The 21926-nt window shown below is 43.8% G+C and overlaps 1 protein-coding gene across 2 annotated transcripts; it reads right to left on the minus strand.

Annotated features, from left to right (window-relative positions):
* Window positions 1-407: 407 nt before the first annotated feature.
* si:dkeyp-69b9.3 (myocardin) lies at window positions 408-20540 on the minus strand. Of its 2 annotated transcripts, none has more exons than XM_029115407.2 (15): window positions 20252-20540; window positions 17391-17569; window positions 12546-12593; window positions 12383-12438; window positions 11985-12051; window positions 10155-10280; window positions 9779-9948; window positions 9517-9657; window positions 8826-8994; window positions 8497-8680; window positions 4260-4404; window positions 3420-4073; window positions 1577-1714; window positions 1332-1386; window positions 408-1166 (listed from the first exon to the last, which is right to left on the minus strand). In XM_029115407.2, the coding sequence occupies exons 2-15, from the start codon at window positions 17443-17445 to the stop codon at window positions 742-744; spliced, it is 2433 nt and encodes an 810-aa protein (XP_028971240.1). In that variant the 5' UTR covers window positions 17446-17569; window positions 20252-20540; the 3' UTR covers window positions 408-741. The 2 variants fall into 2 exon arrangements, with proteins under 2 accessions (XP_028971240.1, XP_010883195.2); XM_010884893.4 differs by having other exon boundaries at window positions 9779-9975.
* Between the last annotated feature and the right edge of the window lie 1386 nt (window positions 20541-21926).

Below are 21926 nucleotides of genomic sequence, written 5' to 3' on the forward strand. Positions count from 1 at the left end.
AAACTGGCCCTTAATGTACACAAACAAGTAGCTAAGTGCATTTGGCAACAACGCAGATTCAGTGTGTGTGTGTGTGTGTGTGTGTGTGTGTGTGTGTGTGCTTATTACTGACACACAGAATGTGCGATGTCTCACAACTCTCACATGCCGACAGTTTGTCTGGCACCGTGGGTAAGGCCTGGAGACTCGGACAAGCTGTGTGCCCTGTCGGTCACCCGGTCCAGCTTTAATTATTGGCCTTTCCGAATGACTAGGACACCATGACTGTGACTGGGGAACACCAGAGGTCTGCTCCAGCTAACTCAGCGCCCACCCTCTGAGGTACTCAGTCAGAAACAACGCAGTAGTTCCTGCACAGTAAAAAGCTAGTGTATATGTCAGGGTTAATATGCAACTAGGTTTCTGTGTCTAACTGTAAGCAATGTGTCGTAAGTGGCCTGACTGCAAATATGCTCTGTTTGTCGTAGTTTTTTTTTTTTTTTACCTGTTTGTGATTTAACAGGACCCAAGGGATTGTGTTTGGGTGTGTTGTATGGGTTTCTCTCTTCCAGTTAACTGTACCACCGGTGACGTTCCGTCTGTATTCATCAGTTCCACTGCCGTGTTGTCAGTCTCTCGACATTGCGTGGAGTGCAGACCCACAGCCGCCTCTCTCAAACAGACTGTTCACTTACTGAAGTGAACAGAGGGGATTTACAGATCTGTTCCCACAAACATATACACACCCTCACACAGAAACCTTCACCACTGCTCCACCATGAGGTCCAACTCTCGGAAGACGTTCAGGTCCGAATCGAGGCCAAAGTCGTTCTCAACAAATGGGGCAGATGGAGGACTGAGAGGGTGGAGTCCAGAGGTCAACGCCTCCAACCAATCAGCAGGGTCAAATTTTGCCGGGGCTCGCCTCTTCCGTGCAGTCACAGTGGGGGGCGGGGGGGATGTACAGATGGAGGGAGGGGGAGGTGGGGGTGGGGCCAGCTGACGGGGAACCATTATGGAAGGCGACGGTGGGAGCTCCAGCAGGAGGGAAGAGCAAAGAGGAGAGGACAGGAAGTTGTCATTATTTGAATGACAACAGGAGGTTTGGGATTGGTCTGTTTGAGGAGGAGGGGAAGGGCCTGGGAGGCCTGGGGACTGTAGCTCTGTGACAGACAGGGAGCGAGTATCTAGAAGGGAGGAACATAACATCGCAAGACAAATCATCAATATATTAGAGTTTAGTTTTATTTACTGCTGGCCAAAACAAAAGCATGTAGTTATCCATAACCAGCCATGGTGAGTTGGAAATTATAAAGTGTCATTTTTAAGAGGCCAGAGAGCTCTCCACTCACCCATACAGATTATTGATTCATCAAGAATGTCATCTATGGATTGACTGGGGTCCATCTGAGGAAAGAAGGACAAATGGTTATATACATTTCAGTGCTCAATGTGAACTGTATTCTGTAAATCACTTGTGACCTGTACTGACCTGTACTCTGTAAATCACTTGTGACCTGTACAGACCTGTACTCTATAAATCACTTGTGACCTGTACTGACCAGTATTCTGTAAATCACTTGTGACCTGTACTGACCTGTACTTTGTTAATGGCGTCTTGCAGCTCCTCTTCCAGACTGCGGACACTGGGCGGGGCTTGTTCGGGACTGGCTGTGATCTGCATTGGCAGTTCAAAGTCCTGGCCAATCACGTCACACGGCTGACAGCAGAATACCTTAATGGAGATTGTAGTAGATTGAACTGTATCTATGAAATTACAGTATCTCACAAAACTGAGTACACCACTCACATTTTTGTAAATATTTGATCATATCTGTTCATGTGACACTGAAGAAATGACACTTTGCTAAAATGTGAAGTAATGAGTGTACAGCTTGTATAACAGTGTAAATTTGCTGTCCCTTCAAAATAACACAACACACAACATTTAATGTCTAAACCACTGGCAACAAAAGTGAGTACACCCCTAAGTGAAAATGTCCAAATTGGACCCAAAGTGTCAATATTCTTGGCCCAGTCTCTGAAGGGAGGGGATCATGCTCTGCTTCAGTATGTCAAAGTACATGTTGGCATTCATGGTTCCCTCAATGAACTGTAGCTCCCCAGTGCCGACAGCACTCATGCAGCTCCAGACCATGACAATTTTTTTCAGATCCTCAGAGACTTCTTGGCCATGAGGTGCCATTTTGAACATCCATTGACCAGTATGAGGAAGTGTGAGAGCGATGACACCAAATTTAACACACCTGCTCCCCATTCACACCCGAGGCCTTTTAACTTTTTCATGCAGGAATTTCAAATATTCCTTACCGACCCCCAGCGTGAGTTTTTTTGCGCGTGACTTCAGTACTCAATACAGCATTTGAACTCACTCCAGCATTTGAATAGTCACCTTGCCAGGTAAGGAACACTACATACATTGCATTGCAAGAATCTCTCGTTGACACAAATTATAAAAGCCGGAAAAGTTGGTTGATATATAACTGTAGCTAGCTAGAAAACGTCAGCTAATCTCTAGCAAACGTCAGCTAATCGCTAGCAAACGTCAGCTAACCGCTAGCTAACAAAGCGTGACCAGTAATTCAGTGCAGTGAAAATGAATAAACTATATAAAAAGCATACAACGGGTAATGTAACTTCTTGAAGGTTTTTACAACGGTTTTGATCGGTTGTCAGCTCTTACAGGAAATATTAAGATGCTCTATAGTAGCCGCTAATATAATTCGTTTTTGTGTATTAGTGTTGGCTGTCTATTGATACATAAGTAACACTTCTTGTCCCGATTTGAATGCTTTCCACCCGGTTAATATCATAGTGTGTTCTTGAAACAATTACAATCAGGAAATAAAGTTATAAACAATGTTTGAGCTAAATGTGAGTAATGAACAGCGCGGTCTGACTTGCACCTAGGCATGCTAATAGTGCGTTCTAAACAAGACGTTCTAATCACACCGGTGTGATCGTACGCTTCAGGGACCACTCTAGCCTGATCACACTGGTGTGATCGTACACGTCAAACGGTTAACACTAATGAGTCACATAACACCGGGGAGGGACAATTGCTAATTGGGCCCAATTTGGACATTTTCACTTATGGGAGTACTCACTTTTGTTGCCATCGGTTTAGACATTAATGGCTGTGTGTTGAATTATTTTGAGGGGACAGCAAATGTACACTTATACAAGCTGTACACTCACTAGTTTACATTGTAGCAAAGTGTCATTTCTTCATTGTTGTCACAAGAAATAATGTGGGGGGTGTACTCACTTTTGTGAGATACTGTATACTGTAATGTATTCACTTAATAATGGTGTGAATAATAAAGTCACAGAGCTGCGGGGCTCTTTGGCAGTTCTTTGCTTTGGATGACACGGTTGGTACATGTGTATGGGTTGTTGGGTTGCAGTGGCTTAGTCACCTGTGTGAACAGGATCTCTGTCTGTCCGTTCGTCTCTGATTTCCCTCTGGGACATCCTGGATCCTGTTGCAGGAAGGGATGGAGGGAAACTCCACACGACTTGGAGAGAGGAGGAGATACCCTGTCCTTGGGCCTGCTCCTTATCCTCTCCCTCATCTCTAGCTCCAAGCTCATCTCCTGCAGCTCCTGTTCTGACCGCCAGGGGGTGCCAGTTGACAGGGGCGAGAAGGAGCAGGGGGAGAGGCCAGGGCTTGGGCTTGTCGACCGAGCTAATGCAGGGGCCAGGAAGGCAGGCTGCTCGCCCACCACACTGACCGCCATTCCTTTGAGTGTTCCATTAGGACCACCATTAAGAATGCCGTTAAGAATTTCATTTTGAACCCCACTCAGAATCCCTGTGGACTGTATGTACACCTGGTGGTTAGGGTTGGTAGGAGGGTCAGGCCCAGAGCAGGGGCTGGAGTTGGGGTTGTGGTTGGGGGTGAGCAGTGGGCTGGGGGGGAGGGGCTCCAAGCTGGTACCTGGCTGGCAGAGGGGCGTGGGGGCCAAGCAGGAACGCGGCAGCTGGAAGGGACGGAGGCGCTGAAGGAGGGCAGGCTTGGTGCCCGAGACGGGGAGACCTCTCTTACGCAGCTGCTGTCGCAATTCAGACACCTGAGAGAGTGGGAGCAGGAAGCGTGAGGGAAAAGGGGGTTGGAGACGGCAAACAGACAGGGAAGAGAGAAAGAGGTCAGAGAATGAAAAGGGGCCTGGAAGTGCAAAAGAAGGAAAAGGAGATAACTAAAAGTGAGAAATGGTGTAAACGTTTAACATTTCAAGTTACTGTTCTGCTTATCTTACCGTGAGGTCAACCAGGTTAGGTGGGAGGAGCTCAGACTTGTGTGAGGGACTTATGTCCTTCGGGGTGTGGTTTGTTGCCATGAGAACAGGCTGAGAGTTCTGGATTGTGTCTCCAGAGAACCTCACGACTTGGTTGGTGTCTCCACTTTCATAAAACAAATCCAAATGAACACTGTATGAACATCTGACATTGACTGAGTACAACAAACAAGATCAGACATCAGTGTGTCATCTGGAAAGATGTTTCACATTGAAATACATAATGTTCATACAAAGCACATGCATACATTTTGATAGGATATTCTTTAAACATTTTAAATACCTCTTACTATCACTATGCTCTTCGCAGAGTTATGGAAGGACCCCAGTCATGAATTAAGTTCCCTACTCAAAAAATGACTCTGTTCGCTGTGGATTGTTTTTAAATATTCAGTGGACTTTCAGAGTCAAAGGGAGATGTTACGTTGGGGGAAAACAGTGAGTGGAATGAAACGTGTTGGAGTAGTTGCTGCTACCGAATGTAGAGAACAGTCCATGTAAATATTTTGACTGTCAATATGAATGTAGAGAACAGTCCATGTAAATATTTTGACTGTCAATATGAATGTAGAGAACAGTCCATGTAAATATTTTGACTGTCAATATGAATGTAGAGAACAGTCCATGTAAATATTTTGACTGTCAATATGAATGTAGAGAACAGTCCATGTAAATATTTTGACTGTCAATATGAATGTAGAGAACAGTCCATGTAAATATTTTGACTGTCAATATGAATGTAGAGAACAGTCCATGTAAATATTTTGACTGTCAATATGAATGTAGAGAACAGTCCATGTAAATATTTTGACTGTCAATATGAATGTAGAGAACAGTCCATGTAAATATTTTGACTGTCAATATGAATGTAGAGAACAGTCCATGTAAATATTTTGACTGTCAATATGAATGTAGAGAACAGTCCATGTAAATATTTTGACTGTCAATATGAATGTAGAGAACAGTCCATGTAAATATTTTGACTGTCAATATGAATATAGAGAACAGTCCATGTAGATGGTTAGACTATCAGTATGCCCACAAGTATTTGATTCACTGCCGATTTTGCAGGTTTTCCTACTTACAAAGCATGTAGAGGTCTGTAATTTTTATCATAGGTACTCTTCAACTGTGAGTGACGGAATCTAAAACAAAAATCCAGAAAATCATATTGTATGATTTTTTAAATAATTAATTTGCATTTTATTGCATGACAAAAGTATTTTATCACCACCAACCAGTAACAATTCCGGTTCTCACAGACCTGTTAGTTTTTCTTTAAGAAGCCCTCCTGTTCTCCACTCATTACCTGTATTAACTGCACCTGTTTGAACTCGTTACCTGTATAAAAGACACCTGTCCACACACTCAATCAAACAGACTCCAACCTCTCCACAATGGCCAAGACCAGAGAGCTGTGTAAGGACATCAGGGATAAAATTGTAGACCTGCACAAGGCTGGGATGGGCTACAGTACAATAGGCAAGCAGCTTGGTGAGAAAGCAACAACTGTTGGCGCAATTATTAGAAAATGGAAGAAGTTCAATATGACTGTCAATCTCCCTCGGTCTGGGGCTCCATGCAAGATCTCACCTAGTGGGGCATCAATGATCATGAGGAAGGTGAGGGATCAGCCCAGAACTACACGGCTTAAAATCCTGCAGCGCACTCGCCGTGTTAGGAGGAAGAAGAAGGATGAATACAACCCCAAGAACACCATCCTAACCGTGAAGCATGGAGGTGGAAACATCATTCTTTGGGGATGCTTTTCTGCAAAGGGGACAGGAGGACTGCACCGTATTGAGGGGAGGATGGATGGGGCCATGTTTTTGTGAGATTTTGGCCAACAACCTCCTTCCCTCAGTAAGAGCATGGGTCGTGGCTGGGTCTTCCAGCATGACAACAACCCAAAACACACAGCCAGGGCAACTAAGGAGTGGCTCCGTAAGAAGCATCTCAAGGTCCTGGAGTGGCCTAGCCAGTCTCCAGACCTGAACCCAATAGAAAATCTTTGGAGGGAGCTGAAAGTCTGTATTGCCCAGCGACAGCCCCGAAACCTGAAGGATCTGGAGAAGGTCTGTATGGAGTAGTGGGCCAAAATCCCTGCTGCAGTGTGTGCAAACCTGGTCAAGAACTACAGGAAACGTATGATCTCTGTAATTGCACCAAATATTAAGTTCTGCTTTACTTATTTCTTGCAAAAGAATGCTAATTAATTACTTAAAAATCATACAATGTGATTTTCTGGATTTTCTTTTTAGATTCTGTCACTCACAGTTGAAGAGTACCTATGATAACAATTACAGACATCTACATGCTTTATAAGTGGGAAAACCTGCAAAATCGGCAGTGTATCAAATACTTGTTCTCCCCACTGTATGGCAATCCTGTTTTAGTATAGAGACGATTTAAAGGGACACAGTTTGTTCTCAACAACGGCACCGTGTCAGTGAAAAATATATTGCATCGTATAGTGGAAAAGGATGACAAAGAACAGGACATGGAAACAGAAGAAGAGTCACAAGCCCATGCAGAACTTGAACAGTATCTCGCAAAAGTGAGTACACCCTTCACGTTTTTTAAAATATTTGATCACATCTGTTCATGTCACAACACTGAAGAAATGAAACTTTGCTACAATGTAAAGTAGTGAGTGTACAGCTTGTATAACAGTGTAAATTTGATGTCCCCTCAAAATAACACAACACACAGCCATTAATGTCTAACCCGCTGGTAACAAAAGTGAGTACACCCCTGGGCACAGTTAGTCAGAAGGATCTCGATTGTACAGCGGTAAAAGTTCACAAGGATCTTGGAGGACAGACTTGCCTTCTTCAGCTTCCTCAAAAAGAACAGGCACTGCCGCGCCTTTTGGACCAGGGTTGAGGTGTTGAGAGCCTCCAGGAGAGGTCCTCTGAGATGTGGACGCCGAGGAATTTGAGGCTCGGCACATGCTACACCTCAGTGCCATCGATGAGAGCTGGGGCATGACTGAGGGCCAGGTTGTTGTCAGCGCACAATGCCGCCAGGCACTTGTCCTCCTCCCTGTAGGCTGACTCGTCAATGTCACTGATCACGCCTACCACCACAGTGTCCTCTGTGAACTTGACGATGGTGTTGGAAAGGAACTGAATTGTAAGTGAAGAGGGAGTACAAGAGGGGGGCTCAGCACGCAGCCTTGTGGAACACCAGTGTTCAGGATCAGGGTGGATGAGGTGAAGTTGTCTAACCTGACAGACTGGGGTCTGTTAGTTAAGAAGTCTAAAGTCCAGTTGCAGAGAGAAGCGCTGATCCCCAGGTCATGGAGTTTGTTGACCAGCCCAGAGGGGATGACTGTGTTGAATGCCGAGCTAAAGTCTATGAACAGCATTCTCACGTGTTGGTTTTGTCCAGGCGGGTCAGGGCAGAGTGTAAAGCTGTGGAGATGGCGTGGAGATATATGCAGTTGGCTGCTTCAGCACTGGCACAATGGTTGGGGTCTTGAAGCACGTTGGGACAACCGCCAGGGCCAGTGACAGGTTGAAAATATCAGTGAAGACCTCAGCCAGCTGTCCAGCACACGCTTTTAACACACACCTGGGGACGCCATCAGGACCAGCAGCCTTGTGGGCGTTCACCCTGCTCAGTGCAGAGACACATCTGCGATGGATAGTCTGGGGGGGAGGTCGTCTTAGGGGAGCTCAGCTTTCTCTTGTGTCACAATATTCCTATTTTTATATAGATAAGTAAAAACAACCCCATAATATGGGCTCAAATTTTGAGGCACAATGAAATCTTTAAGTTAGAATACATTCTGCTGTCACGTCCTGGCACGGCAGGATTTGCATGGGGAAGGTCAACCATTTTCGAGTGGCTTTATCTGGGTGTGACAGTAAGGTGTGTAATGGGACCTACCTGGGTGTGACAGTAAGGTGTGTAATGGGACCTACCTGGGTGTGACAGTAAGGTGTGTAATGGGACCTACCTGGGTGTGACAGTAAGGTGTGTAATGGGACCTACCTGGGTGTGACAGTAAGGTGTGTAATGGGACCTACCTGGGTGTGACAGTAAGGTGTGTAATGAGATATCTACCTGGGTGTGACAGTGAGGTGTGTAATAGGACCTACCTAGGTGTGACAGTGAGGTATGTAATGGGACCTACCTGGGTGCGACATGGGACCTACCTGGGTGTGACAGTAAGGTGTGTAATGGGACCTACCTGGGTGCGACAGTAAGCTGCGGATGATTTTGCTGCTGGTCCTGCTGTTGTTGCTGCTGGTCCTGGTCTTGTTGGTTCTGGAGGATCTGCAGCTGGAGGAACACCTGCTGTTGCTGCAGGAGGTGGGAGTAGGCAGGGTCTATGGGCTGGGCTGGGGCGGGGCTCCTCTGACTGGCCACTCCCCCTGAGAACAGATATAATAATGATAATATGTAACATGTAGTGTCTTCACTTTGACAACAGAGTCACAATTTGTGTCAACATTTGTCATGGGGGCTGCGTGATGAAATGTGGAATACACTTTGAAGATGATGAGTACAGAACATTACCAGCACTCCCAGTCGTGCTTCTCTGGTCGGGGGGAATGTACTGGTGGTATTTTAGTTTCCTCATCTTGGGCTTGGAATCCCGTGGTTTCCGCGGGCGAGGAGGACGAGAGGGGGTCAGGGAGTTTAGGAGAAACAAAGAGGTGTCGGGAGGCGTGGGAGGCCGGGCTGTCTGAGAGTGACAGAGTAAAGGAAGAAAGGAAAGGGTAAAAGGAAGACAGAGTAAAAGGACGACCATTATAAATACAGATACAAGTTATGGTGAAATGACTTACAGTATATTGAAAGCAGTATGTTCTGTCAGTTGTGACATTTAACAGATCTGTGCATCTAATGCGTATGTGCGTGTTAGTCCACAAGGCATGGTTCCCTTTGCAGTTACTGTTGACAGTAATTCATTTGTAATGAGCGAATACTTGTAGTCAAGAATAGAAATAGCCCCTGTTGATCCATAAACGGAATCTATCTCTGTATCAAGTCTTCACTGTCCAAGCCGGGTTTCTTTATGTACGCAGCACTTGAAAAATCTATGATACATACGCGATACGTAAGACTGAATAGGCACTGATGAAATAAACACATCAAACAGCAAATCTTATGTAAATTCTATAGGACATTCTTAATGTGTGTCGTGTTTTTAAGAAGGGCATTATTCTGGATGTGTGGTGTATTTCTGAATAACCCTGTTCAGTACCTTTGGCAGAAGGGGTGTGGCCTGGGAGGTCAAATACACCCCTTTTGGTCTCCCGGCCATTCCCATGGAGTTGGAGTCGCCCACAGTCATGCTCATTGCCTGGTTGATGCCCTTGATTGCCGGGAGCATCGCCAATCCAGGCTGTGGGAAAGCAGGACATTATAGCAGATGCTTTCATTCAAACATGACTATCAGGTCTAAATTCAGAGCCATGCTTTCTTTGCTTAAGGTTGAGGTTTGGATTTAAGGAAGGGAATTTCACCTGAGTATGGGAGGGACTCTGGGTTGGGGGCGAGGGGCCAGGCGACAAGTCACTCAGTGATTGGTCGCTTGACAGCCCCGGCGACAAAGAGAGGGCGGGTGATTGGACGACCCCGAGTTGCTCAGGAGACAAGGAGGAGGGGCAAGAAGAGACATCATCTTCAAAGATATCTGATGAGAGAGAGTGGGAGACTGGGCCTTAGGGAAGAGGGGAAGACAGAGGGTGTTTTCAATAACAGCTTCTGTCCTGTTTGAAAATGTTTCAAGTTCTGTCATGTGTCCCATTTGGGGATTTCGCTGGTCTTCATAAGAATAAAGGCTTTTTTTTTGGCTAAGGGTTAGGTTTAGGGTAAAAGTTCCAAAGTGTGTTGACTCACGGTTCTCCGGAGGTAGTATGTGTGTGTGCGGTTGCTCCAGGGGTCCTGGTCGACGCTGGATATTCACACAAGTGTTGTCAGCCACCCGAGCCTTTTTTGGCCTAACGGCCACACACACACTCCTGTCTGTTAGAAATAAACACCAGGAGTTGAGAACAGATGTGTGTTTGAGCGTGCATAACTGTGCTACTGTAAACACTCAAAAAGCAGGGATACCCAAAGCTTAAAAACAGCAGAAACCTCTGCCTTAAAGGAACCGTCTATCACTAGAGACACAGAAAAACAACAACAACAACAACAACAACCGGGAATGCATCAATAACAGTGGTGTTTAAATCATAATGGACCGGGGCATAAGATTACAGAGAAACAGAGACAGAGATGATAGAGAGAAGAAAGATGTGGAGAAGTACAGAGAAGAAACGGAGGAGGGATGTAATTGAGGGAGAAAACAACTGCTTTGATCGGCTTTTGTGTTCTGTCCATTATTGATTGGCTGACAGGTTTAATCCATTGAAGGCTGCCTTGTAATGGAGAGCAACAAGACTCATATTTACGTGTAATTGACAGCTAATGGAATACCAATCCCATCATAAGACTCTGAGCCTTGATTTCCTGTTTATAGGTACAGCAGGACTGCAGATATGAGTGGGAGAAATTAGAGTAGGAAAAATAAAAATGGAATTTGACAAAGAGAGTAGTGGGAGAGTAATAAAGGGGAGAGACAACAAGAGGAAGTGAGAGTGTGATGGGGTAGAGAGACTGTAGTCTGGTCACTAGATTATAGTGTCATGAGTAGATGATAATGTCGTGAGTAGATGATAGTGTCGTGAGTAGATGATAGTGTAATTAGTAGATGATAGTGTCATGAGTAGATGATAGTGTCATGAGTAGATGATAGTGTCGTGAGTAGATGATAGTGTCATGAGTAGATGATAGTGTAATTAGTAGATGATAGTGTCATGAGTAGATGATAACGTCATGAGTAGATGATAGTGTAATGAGTAGATGATAGTGTAATGAGTAGATGATAATGTCGTGAGTAGATGATAGTGTCATGAGTAGATGATAGTGTCATGAGTAGATGATAGTGTAATTAGTAGATGATAGTGTCATGAGTAGATGATAATGTCATGAGTAGATGATAGTGTAATGAGTAGATGATAATGTCGTGAGTAGATGATAGTGTCGTGAGTAGATGATAGTGTCGTGAGTAGATGATAGTGTCGTGAGTAGATGATAATGTCATGAGTAGATGATAATGTCATGAGTAGATGATAGTGTCGTGAGTAGATGATAGTGTCATGAGTAGATGATAGTGTCATGAGTAGATGATAATGTCATGAGTAGATGATAATGTCGTGAGTAGATGATAGTGTCATGAGTAGATGATAGTGTCGTGAGTAGATGATAGTGTCGTGAGTAGATGATAGTGTCGTGAGTAGATGATAGTGTAATGAGTAGATGATAATGTCGTGAGTAGATGATAGTGTCGTGAGTAGATGATAGTATCGTGAGTAGATGATAGTGTCGTGAGTAGATGATAGTGTCATGAGTAGATGATAGTGTAATGAGTAGATGATAATGTCGTGAGTAGATGATAGTGTAATTAGTAGATGATAATGTCGTGAGTAGATGATAGTGTCATGAGTAGATGATAGTGTCATGAGTAGATGATAGTGTCGTGAGTAGATGATAGTGTCGTGAGTAGATGATAGTGTCGTGAGTAGATGATAGTGTAATTAGTAGATGATAGTGTAATTAGTAGATGATAGTGCCATACTTGGTTGGGAGACTAAGTTAGTTGTCAGACATACAAGGCATTCTCACCTTTTGCAGTTTCAGCATTCAGACCACAAGGGGGCGACTTCTGAATCGAACCATCGTCAGTCAGACGCTACATTGAGAGATAGAAAATGTTTTGGTCAGTTCCATTTTAATTGAATACAGTCAACTGAATAATACATTGACAAATGGCCTGGCCAAAATTATAATAATGTTTTATGCAAATTTAACTGAAATTGACAGTTTGCCCTTAGCATTATTGACTATAATAAAGAATTCTGCAGGTTTTCTCAAGTGCTGATTTCCCTAATCATTATGACTGTGTCTGTGTTTGCCTCCGACTATTCACAGTAGACTACTGTAGGTGCTTCTGTCAGTGGCCTGTTAAAGAGGTGAAGGGAGACAACACATCTCTTCAGGTTGTTGGAAATAGTGTTTCTCACCAGAGCTTTACTCTGGTCTTTCTCTCCTTTGTGAGTGGGACATGTAGATTTCAACCCTGAAGAAAACAATAGAGGGAGAGCATAACAAATGAAACAGCATTTAAAAAGGAGAATACCTCAAATTGTGACAAACAGTAAATGCGTTATTTTGAGCTCTACTCACCAGAGTCAATTTCATTTTGCTTTCGGTTCTGAATCCTTAACTGCAAGACTGAAAGATAAGCAGTAGAGAGGTGCTGAATATATGCATCATAATAGCTGGGATAACCTGCAAGGTAACTATAGATGTTATAGTATAAAGATGTTCTGTAACAGTATAGTAACATGTGACTTAGCAAGTACATCACAACCCACACACACCGGCACATTTTCCACCTTTTACCAGCACACTTTCCACCTTTTACCAGCACACTTTCCACCTTTTACCAGCACACTTTCCACCTTTTACCAGCACACTTTCCACCTTTTACCAGCACACTTTCCACTTTCCGTTTCTTTAAAATGTCCTCATATTATGCACTTCAGTCAGTTTGGTATCCACAGTTCCTCTCAACAATTTACAGTATATTACATAACACTCATACACACACACACACACACACACACACACACACTGTGCCTTGCAAACGTATTCAAATCCCAGAACAATTCTCTCATATTATTCCAATACAAATGGTACAGTGTATTGACATTTTATTTATTCAAATTATGTAATTGTTTGGTGACATTGGTTTTTATGTTGGGAGGTATTTGTGAGAGAAACGGTAGTATGCTGCTTGTGTATGTATTCAAACCCCACACATGAATATTTGGTAGAGCCACCTTTTGCTGTAATAACAGCTTTAAGTCTTTTGGTATGTATGTATTTGCTTTGCACCGTGTTGGAGTGATTTTAGCCCATTCATCTTGACAGATATTTCTAGGGTTTTCAGGTTGGGTGAACGATGCTGGTGGACTCCAATTTTCTGATATTAGTATATATTCACAATGGGATTGAGTTCAGGGCTTTGACTGGGCCACTGTAGTACATTCACCTTTTTGTTCTTGCGACCATACGTCCAAAAGAGTGCTTTGAGTTTTGGCAAAAATGCTTAGTACTTTTCAAGTAATGTATTTTTTCCTTCCACCCTCCATTAAAGGCTAGTTTAATGCAAAGCTCCTGATATGATTGATCAGCACACTATTACCCCACTCCCAGTTACTAAACACTGTAGCTCCTTCAAAGTGATTATTTGCCTCTCCCTGGCTTCTCTCACAAGTCTCCTTGTTTGAGCACAAAGTTTTGGGGTATATTTTTGGGGTATAGCCTTCTCTTGGCAGTTTCCTGAGTAGTTTGATGCTGTTTTTACTTCCGGATTATCAATCCAATCATGCACACTGGGATATCCAAACCATTGGATATTACTTTGTAATCTTGTCCTAATCTATCTGTTTGAATTACTTTATCTGTAAATTCTGTAGAAGGCTCAGTAAATGTTTTCCTTCTGATTCTCAGCCAGACCACTGATCCTTCAACAGTGAGGTTTTATCCAGCAATCTTAATGGTTATTAAGGTGACAGCCACTTAAATGTTCCAGAAGTGGATGCCAATGGTAAGGTAAACATGTTCTCATTAGGGCAATTTTTTAATCTGTTTTAACTGGAAGCTTCCACAGAACAGTGGCTTAATACTTATGCAAGCAACATAAATATACAGTATCTCACAAAAGTGAGTACACCCCTCACATTTTTGTAAATATTTGATCATATCTGTTCATGTGACAACACTGAAGAAATGACACTTTGCTAAAAGTAGTGAGTGAACAGCTTGTATAATAGTGTAAATTTGTTGTCCCGTGAAAATAACACAACACACAGCCATTAATGTCTAAACCACTGGCAACAAAAGTGAGTACACCCCTAAGTGAAAATTTCCAAATTGGGCACAGTGTCAATATTTTGTGTGGCCACCATTATTTTCCAGCACTGCCCAAACCCTCTTGGGCATGGAGTTCACTAAAGCTTCATAGGTTTCCCCTGGGGTCCCCTTCCACTCCTCCATGACGACATCACAGAGCTGATGGATGTTAGAGACCTTGCACTCCTCTACCTTCCATTTGAGGATGCCCCTTTAGGTCTGGAGACATGCTTGACCGGTCCATCACCTTTAACCTCAGCTTCTTTAGGAAGGTAGTGGTCGTCTTGGAGGTGTGTTTGGGTTCGTTATCATGTTGGAATACTGCTCTGCGGCACAGTCTTCCGAAGGGAGGGGATCATGCTCTGCTTCAGTATGTCACAGTACATGTTGGCATTCATGGTTCCCTCAATGAACTGTAGCTCCCCAGTGCCGGCAGCACTCATGCAGCTCCAGTCCATTACACTCCCACCACCATGCTTCACTGTAGGCAAGACACACTTGTCTTTGTACTCCTCACCTGGTTACCGCCACACACGCTAGACAGCATCTCAACCAAATAAGTTTATCTTGGTCTCATCGGACCACAGGACATGGTTCCAGTAATCCATGTCCTTAGTCTGCTTGTCTTCAGCAAACTGTTTGCAGGCTTTCTTGTGCATCATTTTAGAAGAGGCTTCCCTCTGGGACGACAGTCAGTGTGTGGCATATGGTCTGAGCACTGACAGGCTGACCCCCCACCCTTCAACCTCTGCAGCAATGCTGGCAACACTCATAAGTCTATTTCCCAAAGACAACCTCTGGATATGACGCTGAGCATGTGCACTCAACTTCTTTGGTCGACCATGGCGAAGCCTGTTCTGAATGGAACTTGTCCTGTTAAACCGTTGTATGGTCTTGGCCACTGTGCTGCAGCTCAGTTTCATGGTCTTGGTAATCTTCTTATTGCCTAGGCCATCTTTATGTAGAGCAACAATTCTTTTTTTCAGATCCTCAGAGTTTTTTGCCAAGAGGTGCCATATTAAACTGCCAGTGACCAGTATGAGGGGGTGTGAGAGCGATGACACCAAATTTAACACACCTGCTCCCCATTCACACCTGAGACCTTGTAACACTAACGAGTCACATGACACCAGGGAGGGACAATGGCAATGTGGGCCCAATTTGGACAGTTTCACTTAGGGGTGTACTCACTTTTGTTGCCACCGGTTTAGACATTAATGGCTGTGTGTTGAGTTATTTTGAGGGGACAGCAAATGTACACTTATACAAGCTGTACACTCACTAGTTTACATTGTAGCAAAGTGTCGTTTCTTCAGTGTTGTCACATGAAAAGATACACTCAAATATTTACAAAAATGTGAGGGGTGTACTGACTTTTGTAAGATACTGTATTTCAACATGTATTATATTTTACAAATATTTCCCAGCATAAAATTAATGTCACTGTACAATAATTGATTTTGAGTGTCAGTATTCTACCTATGAACCATTCCAAAACCAGTAATATGAGAGAATTTGCCAGGGCTTTCAATATTTCTTCAACCCACTGTGTATCCCATCTAGTGTATTTTCTAAAGCCCTTCTTACATCAGCAGTTGTCACAAAGAGCTTGTGCAGATATCCAGCCCAATACCTACACCCTAATCAATGATTTGAGGAAGGGCTGATAGGTTAGGGAACATTTCCCACAATGTCTTTCGTTGCTGAGTTTTAAGATCTGAGAGAAATAGAGATAGGGATGTAGAGAGGGCAAGTGGGGTTTGGCGGGGACTCTAACTATTTATCCTCAGTACGTCTATTTCTGTCTCCCCATCCCCCTTTCAGCTGTCCCTCTCTCTCCAGGACGCTCTGCCGCCCCTGTCATGCACGTTAAGTAAATTCATCCTCCCTCTTTTCTGTCAGCCAACCCCCACTGGAAGGAAGAACTTTGTTTCCCCAATAGCCTGGTTCTACAGCAAACCGTCACGTCTCACTACCATACTGGAATGGGGCACCATGGGTCGACCCACATAGGCCTCCATACTTGTTCATTCAAGGTATGAGTGGTGATGTAGAATAATGGATGGGATTCTCAGAGGGTTTTTTCAGAGCGTAGGCTTTTACATTTGTCAGTCAGAAAACATTGTCTTACAACTATTTCTTCCTTACTTGAAGCAAAGGTAGATTCAAAGCAGCAGAACGGCTGATACTTTGTTACCCAACTGAACTCATTTAAACATCGCTCTAATGAATCCAATCTGGAAACTTAAAGATGCTTCCTGGTATTTGAATAAATAAACTAATCTTATCTAATCCTGGATAAGTGGGAAAGTTTTAACCTCCAGCTGTCCAAGACAGGCCTCTTAAGCAGCTGGTGAAGTAAAACAACAGCAGGAATGTCTCTATGACCTCATTTCCTGTCTCTACCAGGCCTGTTTATGACAGCAGCAGACTGATAACAACAGAAACAGCCATTTTTAAGGGGACACAATCCAATCCTGGAGCACAACTGCTGCCAGTTCAAAGGACTGTCGCCTACAGCGAAGGATGGCAGATGGCTCCGACCGAGAACATCATAAAAACCTCCAGCATGGAAAAGCATTCAGTAGCTGTGCACATTTCCGGCTTTAAAGTAATCCAAACATTTCTAATCTTGTTACAGTACCTCCAGTGCTGTTTTATTTCATTAGTTATGTGCTAGAATTTGCTTAAAGCACGCAGGATGTTTGAGTTCAATGTGTACTCATCCCCTGGTGTAGACAAGCAAAACTTCTTATTGTTATGGTTTCAAAACGTGGACAGGTACAATGTGGCTGTGTTGCTAAATGACACTCATCCATCACGACGGCGGTTGTTAACATGCTGCAGCTCACTGTCAGACTTGGGTCTGGGTTTCAGGATTAATATTTCACTGATTCTGCCATTGGGAGATGTGGTCAAGTCTCAGTATATTTACTCACATGAGCTCTGTACCAATACATTCAAATATATAATATTCTTTACATATGTTAATTAGATGAATCATCATCATGATCAGTGCCACCAAGTTAAGAGTTGCTATCTGCCAAAACGGTCATCAATAATGATCCCAGGCCTGATTCTCTTCCCCAACCCTGCCAGACCCAGCCTCACCTGAGCGGAATTTGTTCCGGATGAGAAGTGACCTCTCAGAGGCGAGCAACGTCATAATGGACAGGGGAGTGAGGAATAAGGGATTAAAGGAGGAATAGAAAGAAAGAGTGGAGTCCTGGTTTTACTCCCACTTGGGTGGAAATCAGGAGGAATGGACTCTTCCGTTTCTGCCTCCCTCTCTGTGGATAAAGAAGAGAAGACCAGACTATTGTAAAATACTAATAGACCACACTACAGTACAATACACACTGACCAGACTACAGCATAATACACACTGACCAGACAACAGCATAATACACACTGACCAGACAACAGCATAATACACACTGACCAGACTACAGTATAATAAACACTGACCAGACTACAGCATAATACACACTGATCAGACTACAGCATAATACACACTGATCAGACTACAGCATAATACACACTGACCAGACTACAGTATAATAAACACTGACCAGATAACAGTATAATAAACACTGACCAGATAACAGTATAATAAACACTGACCAGACTACAGCATAATACACACTGATCAGACTACAGCATAATACACACTGACCAGACTACAGTATAATAAACACTGACCAGATAACAGTATAATAAACACTGACCAGACTACAGCATAATACACACTGACCAGACTACAGTATAATAAACACTGACCAGACTACAGTATAATAAACACTGACCAGACTACAGCATAATAAACACTGACCAGACTACAGTATAATAAACACTGACCAGACTACAGCATAATACACACTGATCAGACTACAGTATAATAAACACTGACCAGACTACAGTATAATACACACTGACCAGACAACAGCATAATACACACTGACCAGACTACAGTAAAATAAACACTGACCAGACTACAGTATAATACACACTGACCAGACTACAGTATAATACACACTGACCAGACTACAGTATAATAAACACTGACCAGACTACAGTATAATACACACTGATCAGACTACAGCATAATACACACTGACCAGACTATAGTATAATACACACTGACCAGACTACAGTATAATAAACACTGACCAGACTACAGTATAATACACACTGACCAGACTACAGTATAATAAACAATGACCAGACTACAGTATAATAAACACTGACCAGACTACAGTATAATAAATACTGACCAGACTATAGTATAATAAACACTGATTAGACTACAGTTCAATATATACTGATTAAACTATAGTACAATACACACTGATTAAACTATAGTACAATACATATTGATTAAACTATAGTACAATACACACTGATTAAACTATAGTACAATACACACTGATTAGACTATAGTACAATACATACTGACCAGACTATAGTACAATACACACTGATTAAACTATAGTACAATATATATTGATTAGACAATAGTACAATACACACTGATTAAACTATAGTACAATACGCACTGATTAGACTATAGTACAATACATACTGACCAGACTATAGTACAATACACACTGATTAAACTATAGTACAATACACACTGATTAGACTATAGTACAATACACACTGACCAGACACAGAACAGGATGCCGTAAACTGACATAGAGAGGGACATTAGGTGTGTGTGTGTGAGAGACAGAAAGACACAAACTCACTCGTACAAATAATCTTTGACCAGACCAATCCTCTGGAGACAGGCTGCAATCATTGCAGAGAGGTAACTGGCACACACACAAACATACACACAGACATATATAATGAGGAAGAAAGTGGATGATATGGAGTAGGAGGTGGAGGAAGAAGAGTGGAACAGGGTGGGTCAGGCTATGTGAATGACAGAGACAGGTACTGTCAGACAGATAGAGAGACACAGAAACAGAGAGACAGGCAGACAGACAGACAGACAGACAATCAGACGGAGAGACACAGAAACAGAGAGACAGGCAGACAGACAGACAGACAATCAGACAGAGAGACACAGAAACAGGGAGACAGGCAGACGGGCAGACAGACAGACAATCAGACGGAGAGACCCAGAAACAGAGAGACAGGCAGACAGACAGACAATCAGACGGAGAGACCCAGAAACAGGGAGACAGGCAAACAGACAGACAATCAGACAGAGAGACACAGAACAGTGGGTGCATCAGGGACAGAGGTTATAAAGGACACATGAAGAGCCAAAACACCCATCCCACAGGATAAAACTACACAGAAGAACAAGCTCTGATGACAGGATGCCTAGTTCTGCAGACATAAGGGGACACTACATGAAATACATGGTTATATCTACAGAGACACACAGTTAACAACCACACACGCACCAACACACGCACTCACACACACACACACACACACACATAAACACACCAACACACGCTCTTATATACATATAAACACTTACACCCACCAACACATGCACTCATATGCACACACATATACACCCTAACACACATATATACCCTAACACACATATACACCCTAACACACATATACACCCTAACACACATATACACCCTAACACACATATACACCCTAACACACATATACACCGGTTATGCAATACGTTCCAGAAACAACGGGACACTCTAAAAAGATTGACAGTGGACACATTCACAGAGCGTGTTGGATTATTTACGATAAAGCAGTGGTGTTTATTGAGAAGCAAGCACACACACATACATACAGTTGGTTTATCATCAAAGGTAGATAACAAACAATTAAGTCCTCATATCTGAAACGGCTTATGGTATTTTGCACAGTAGGGCACAGAGATGCCGGAAGAGAGTGATAAATAGGAAAAGAGAGAGGGGGGGAGAGAGAGAGAGAGAGAGAGAAAGAGAGAGGGTGAACGAGGGAGAATAAAAGAGAATACTTACTGAAACAGAGAGAGTGGTCCCTCAGGGGTCGTTGAAGTGGGTTTAAGAGTAAATTGGAGAGAGGTGTGAGGAAGAGGAAGAAGAGGAGAGAACTTCAAGTGCGTTTAATGATGATTTCTTTCATGTTCCTTTACTTGTACTTCCTTTTTGTGTCTCTCAGTCTGCCTTGGTTATTTCCCCTGGAAAATGTTTCTAGAGGTGAACTCAGGAACACAGGTTCTGATGTTCCTTCCTCGTGGAACTAACCGAACCCTCTCTCAGTGTCTCTGACCCTCTCTGTTCCTGCCCCTCCCTCGCCCACCTAAAAGCGTCCCGGATCCTTGGTGCCAACTGTGGCAGACCGTCAGAACGACCCCTCCCCCTCTGCCATGTCCCTCGTTCCCCCCCCCCCCCCCCCCCCACCCCCCCCCCCGCTCAGCCCTCCCCCCTCCCTCACTCGTCCCGGCAGCGCACACCTGTTGACTGATTGACTGATAGAGGGTTTGAGTGACGATAAGTGGTGGTGTGTTTATGAGCCTTTGTCAGAAAGGTTCCCATTGTGGATGTGGATGTCGTGGCGTGGATCTGGCTCGGCTAGCAGCTCAGGAGGGATGCACGACACCAGTTCTGAGGTCCCCTTAATAAAGCACATCATGATTTGGGATATTGGATATTGCTGCTAAAGAGGGCTGGCGGTGTGGTAGGAAGGCATTGCTGAGTGAATGCAGTGCCATGTGGAATTTGATGCAGAGTTTCATCTAATAATATTCTGTATAAATCAGGGAATGCACATTAGCTAGTCAGCATCCCTATCTAAACACCTATGTCATCCTCTTACACATAATACACACATGATATGTGTGTGCGTGTCAGCATGCGTGTGTGTGCATGTGTGTGTGTGTGTGTGTGTTGGGGTATGTGTGTGTGTCGGTGTGTGTCAGTGCTCTTTGCAGGGGGATAGGGCTGGTCTTTGCTGGAGCACCTGTTCTGTTACTTTGACTGACAGGTTGGTGTGTGCTGGTTCAGCAGACCAGGGGGAGGGGGGTGGCAGGGGGAGAGAAAGTAGAGAGAGAGAGTGGGGGCAGGGGGAAAAGGGGGGCAGGGAGAGGGGGAGACAGGGACAGAGAAAGGTGGAAAGAACTAAGGAGTCAAGATTACAGGAAGGGAGACAGGTAAGGAAGACAAGAGAGGAAGTTACAGACAATTACCGATGTTATCTGGCGACAAGCATACATTAATCTACCGCACTACTCCACTGAGCACAGCTAGAGAAGCAGCACAGATACAGTTACAGCCACCCCTCAGATAATCACCATGCATTGACACTGTTACAGCCACCCCTCAGATAATCACCATGCATTGACACTGTTACAGCCACCCCTCAGATAACCACCATGCATTGACACTGTTACAGCCACCCCTCAGATAATCACCATGCATTGACACTGTTACAGCCACCCCTCAGATAATCACCATGCATTGACACTGTTACAGCCACCCCTCAGATAACCACCATGCATTGACCACTGTTACAGCCACCCCTCAGATAATCACCATGCATTGACACTGTTACAGCCACCCCTCAGATAATCACCATGCATTGACACTGTTACAGCCACCCCTCAGATAACCACCATGCATTGACACTGTTACAGCCACCCCTCAGATAACCACCATGCATTGACACTGTTACAGC

Source organism: Esox lucius, chromosome 20 (genome assembly GCF_011004845.1).
Source record: "Esox lucius isolate fEsoLuc1 chromosome 20, fEsoLuc1.pri, whole genome shotgun sequence".
In the NCBI taxonomy this organism is placed as follows: Eukaryota; Metazoa; Chordata; class Actinopteri; order Esociformes; family Esocidae; genus Esox; species Esox lucius.

Coding starts and splice junctions, on each gene's coding strand:
- si:dkeyp-69b9.3 (XM_010884893.4), bottom strand. CDS start 17,445: ATGACGTTGCTCGCCTCTGAGAGGTCACTTCTCATCCGGAACAAATTC. Junction 4,405..8,496: donor CAGCTTACTGTCGCACCCAG/GTAGGTCCCATT, acceptor GTTTTATGAAAG/TGGAGACACCAACCAAGTCG. Junction 1,715..3,419: donor CAGAGATCCTGTTCACACAG/GTGACTAAGCCA, acceptor ATCTCCATTAAG/GTATTCTGCTGTCAGCCGTG.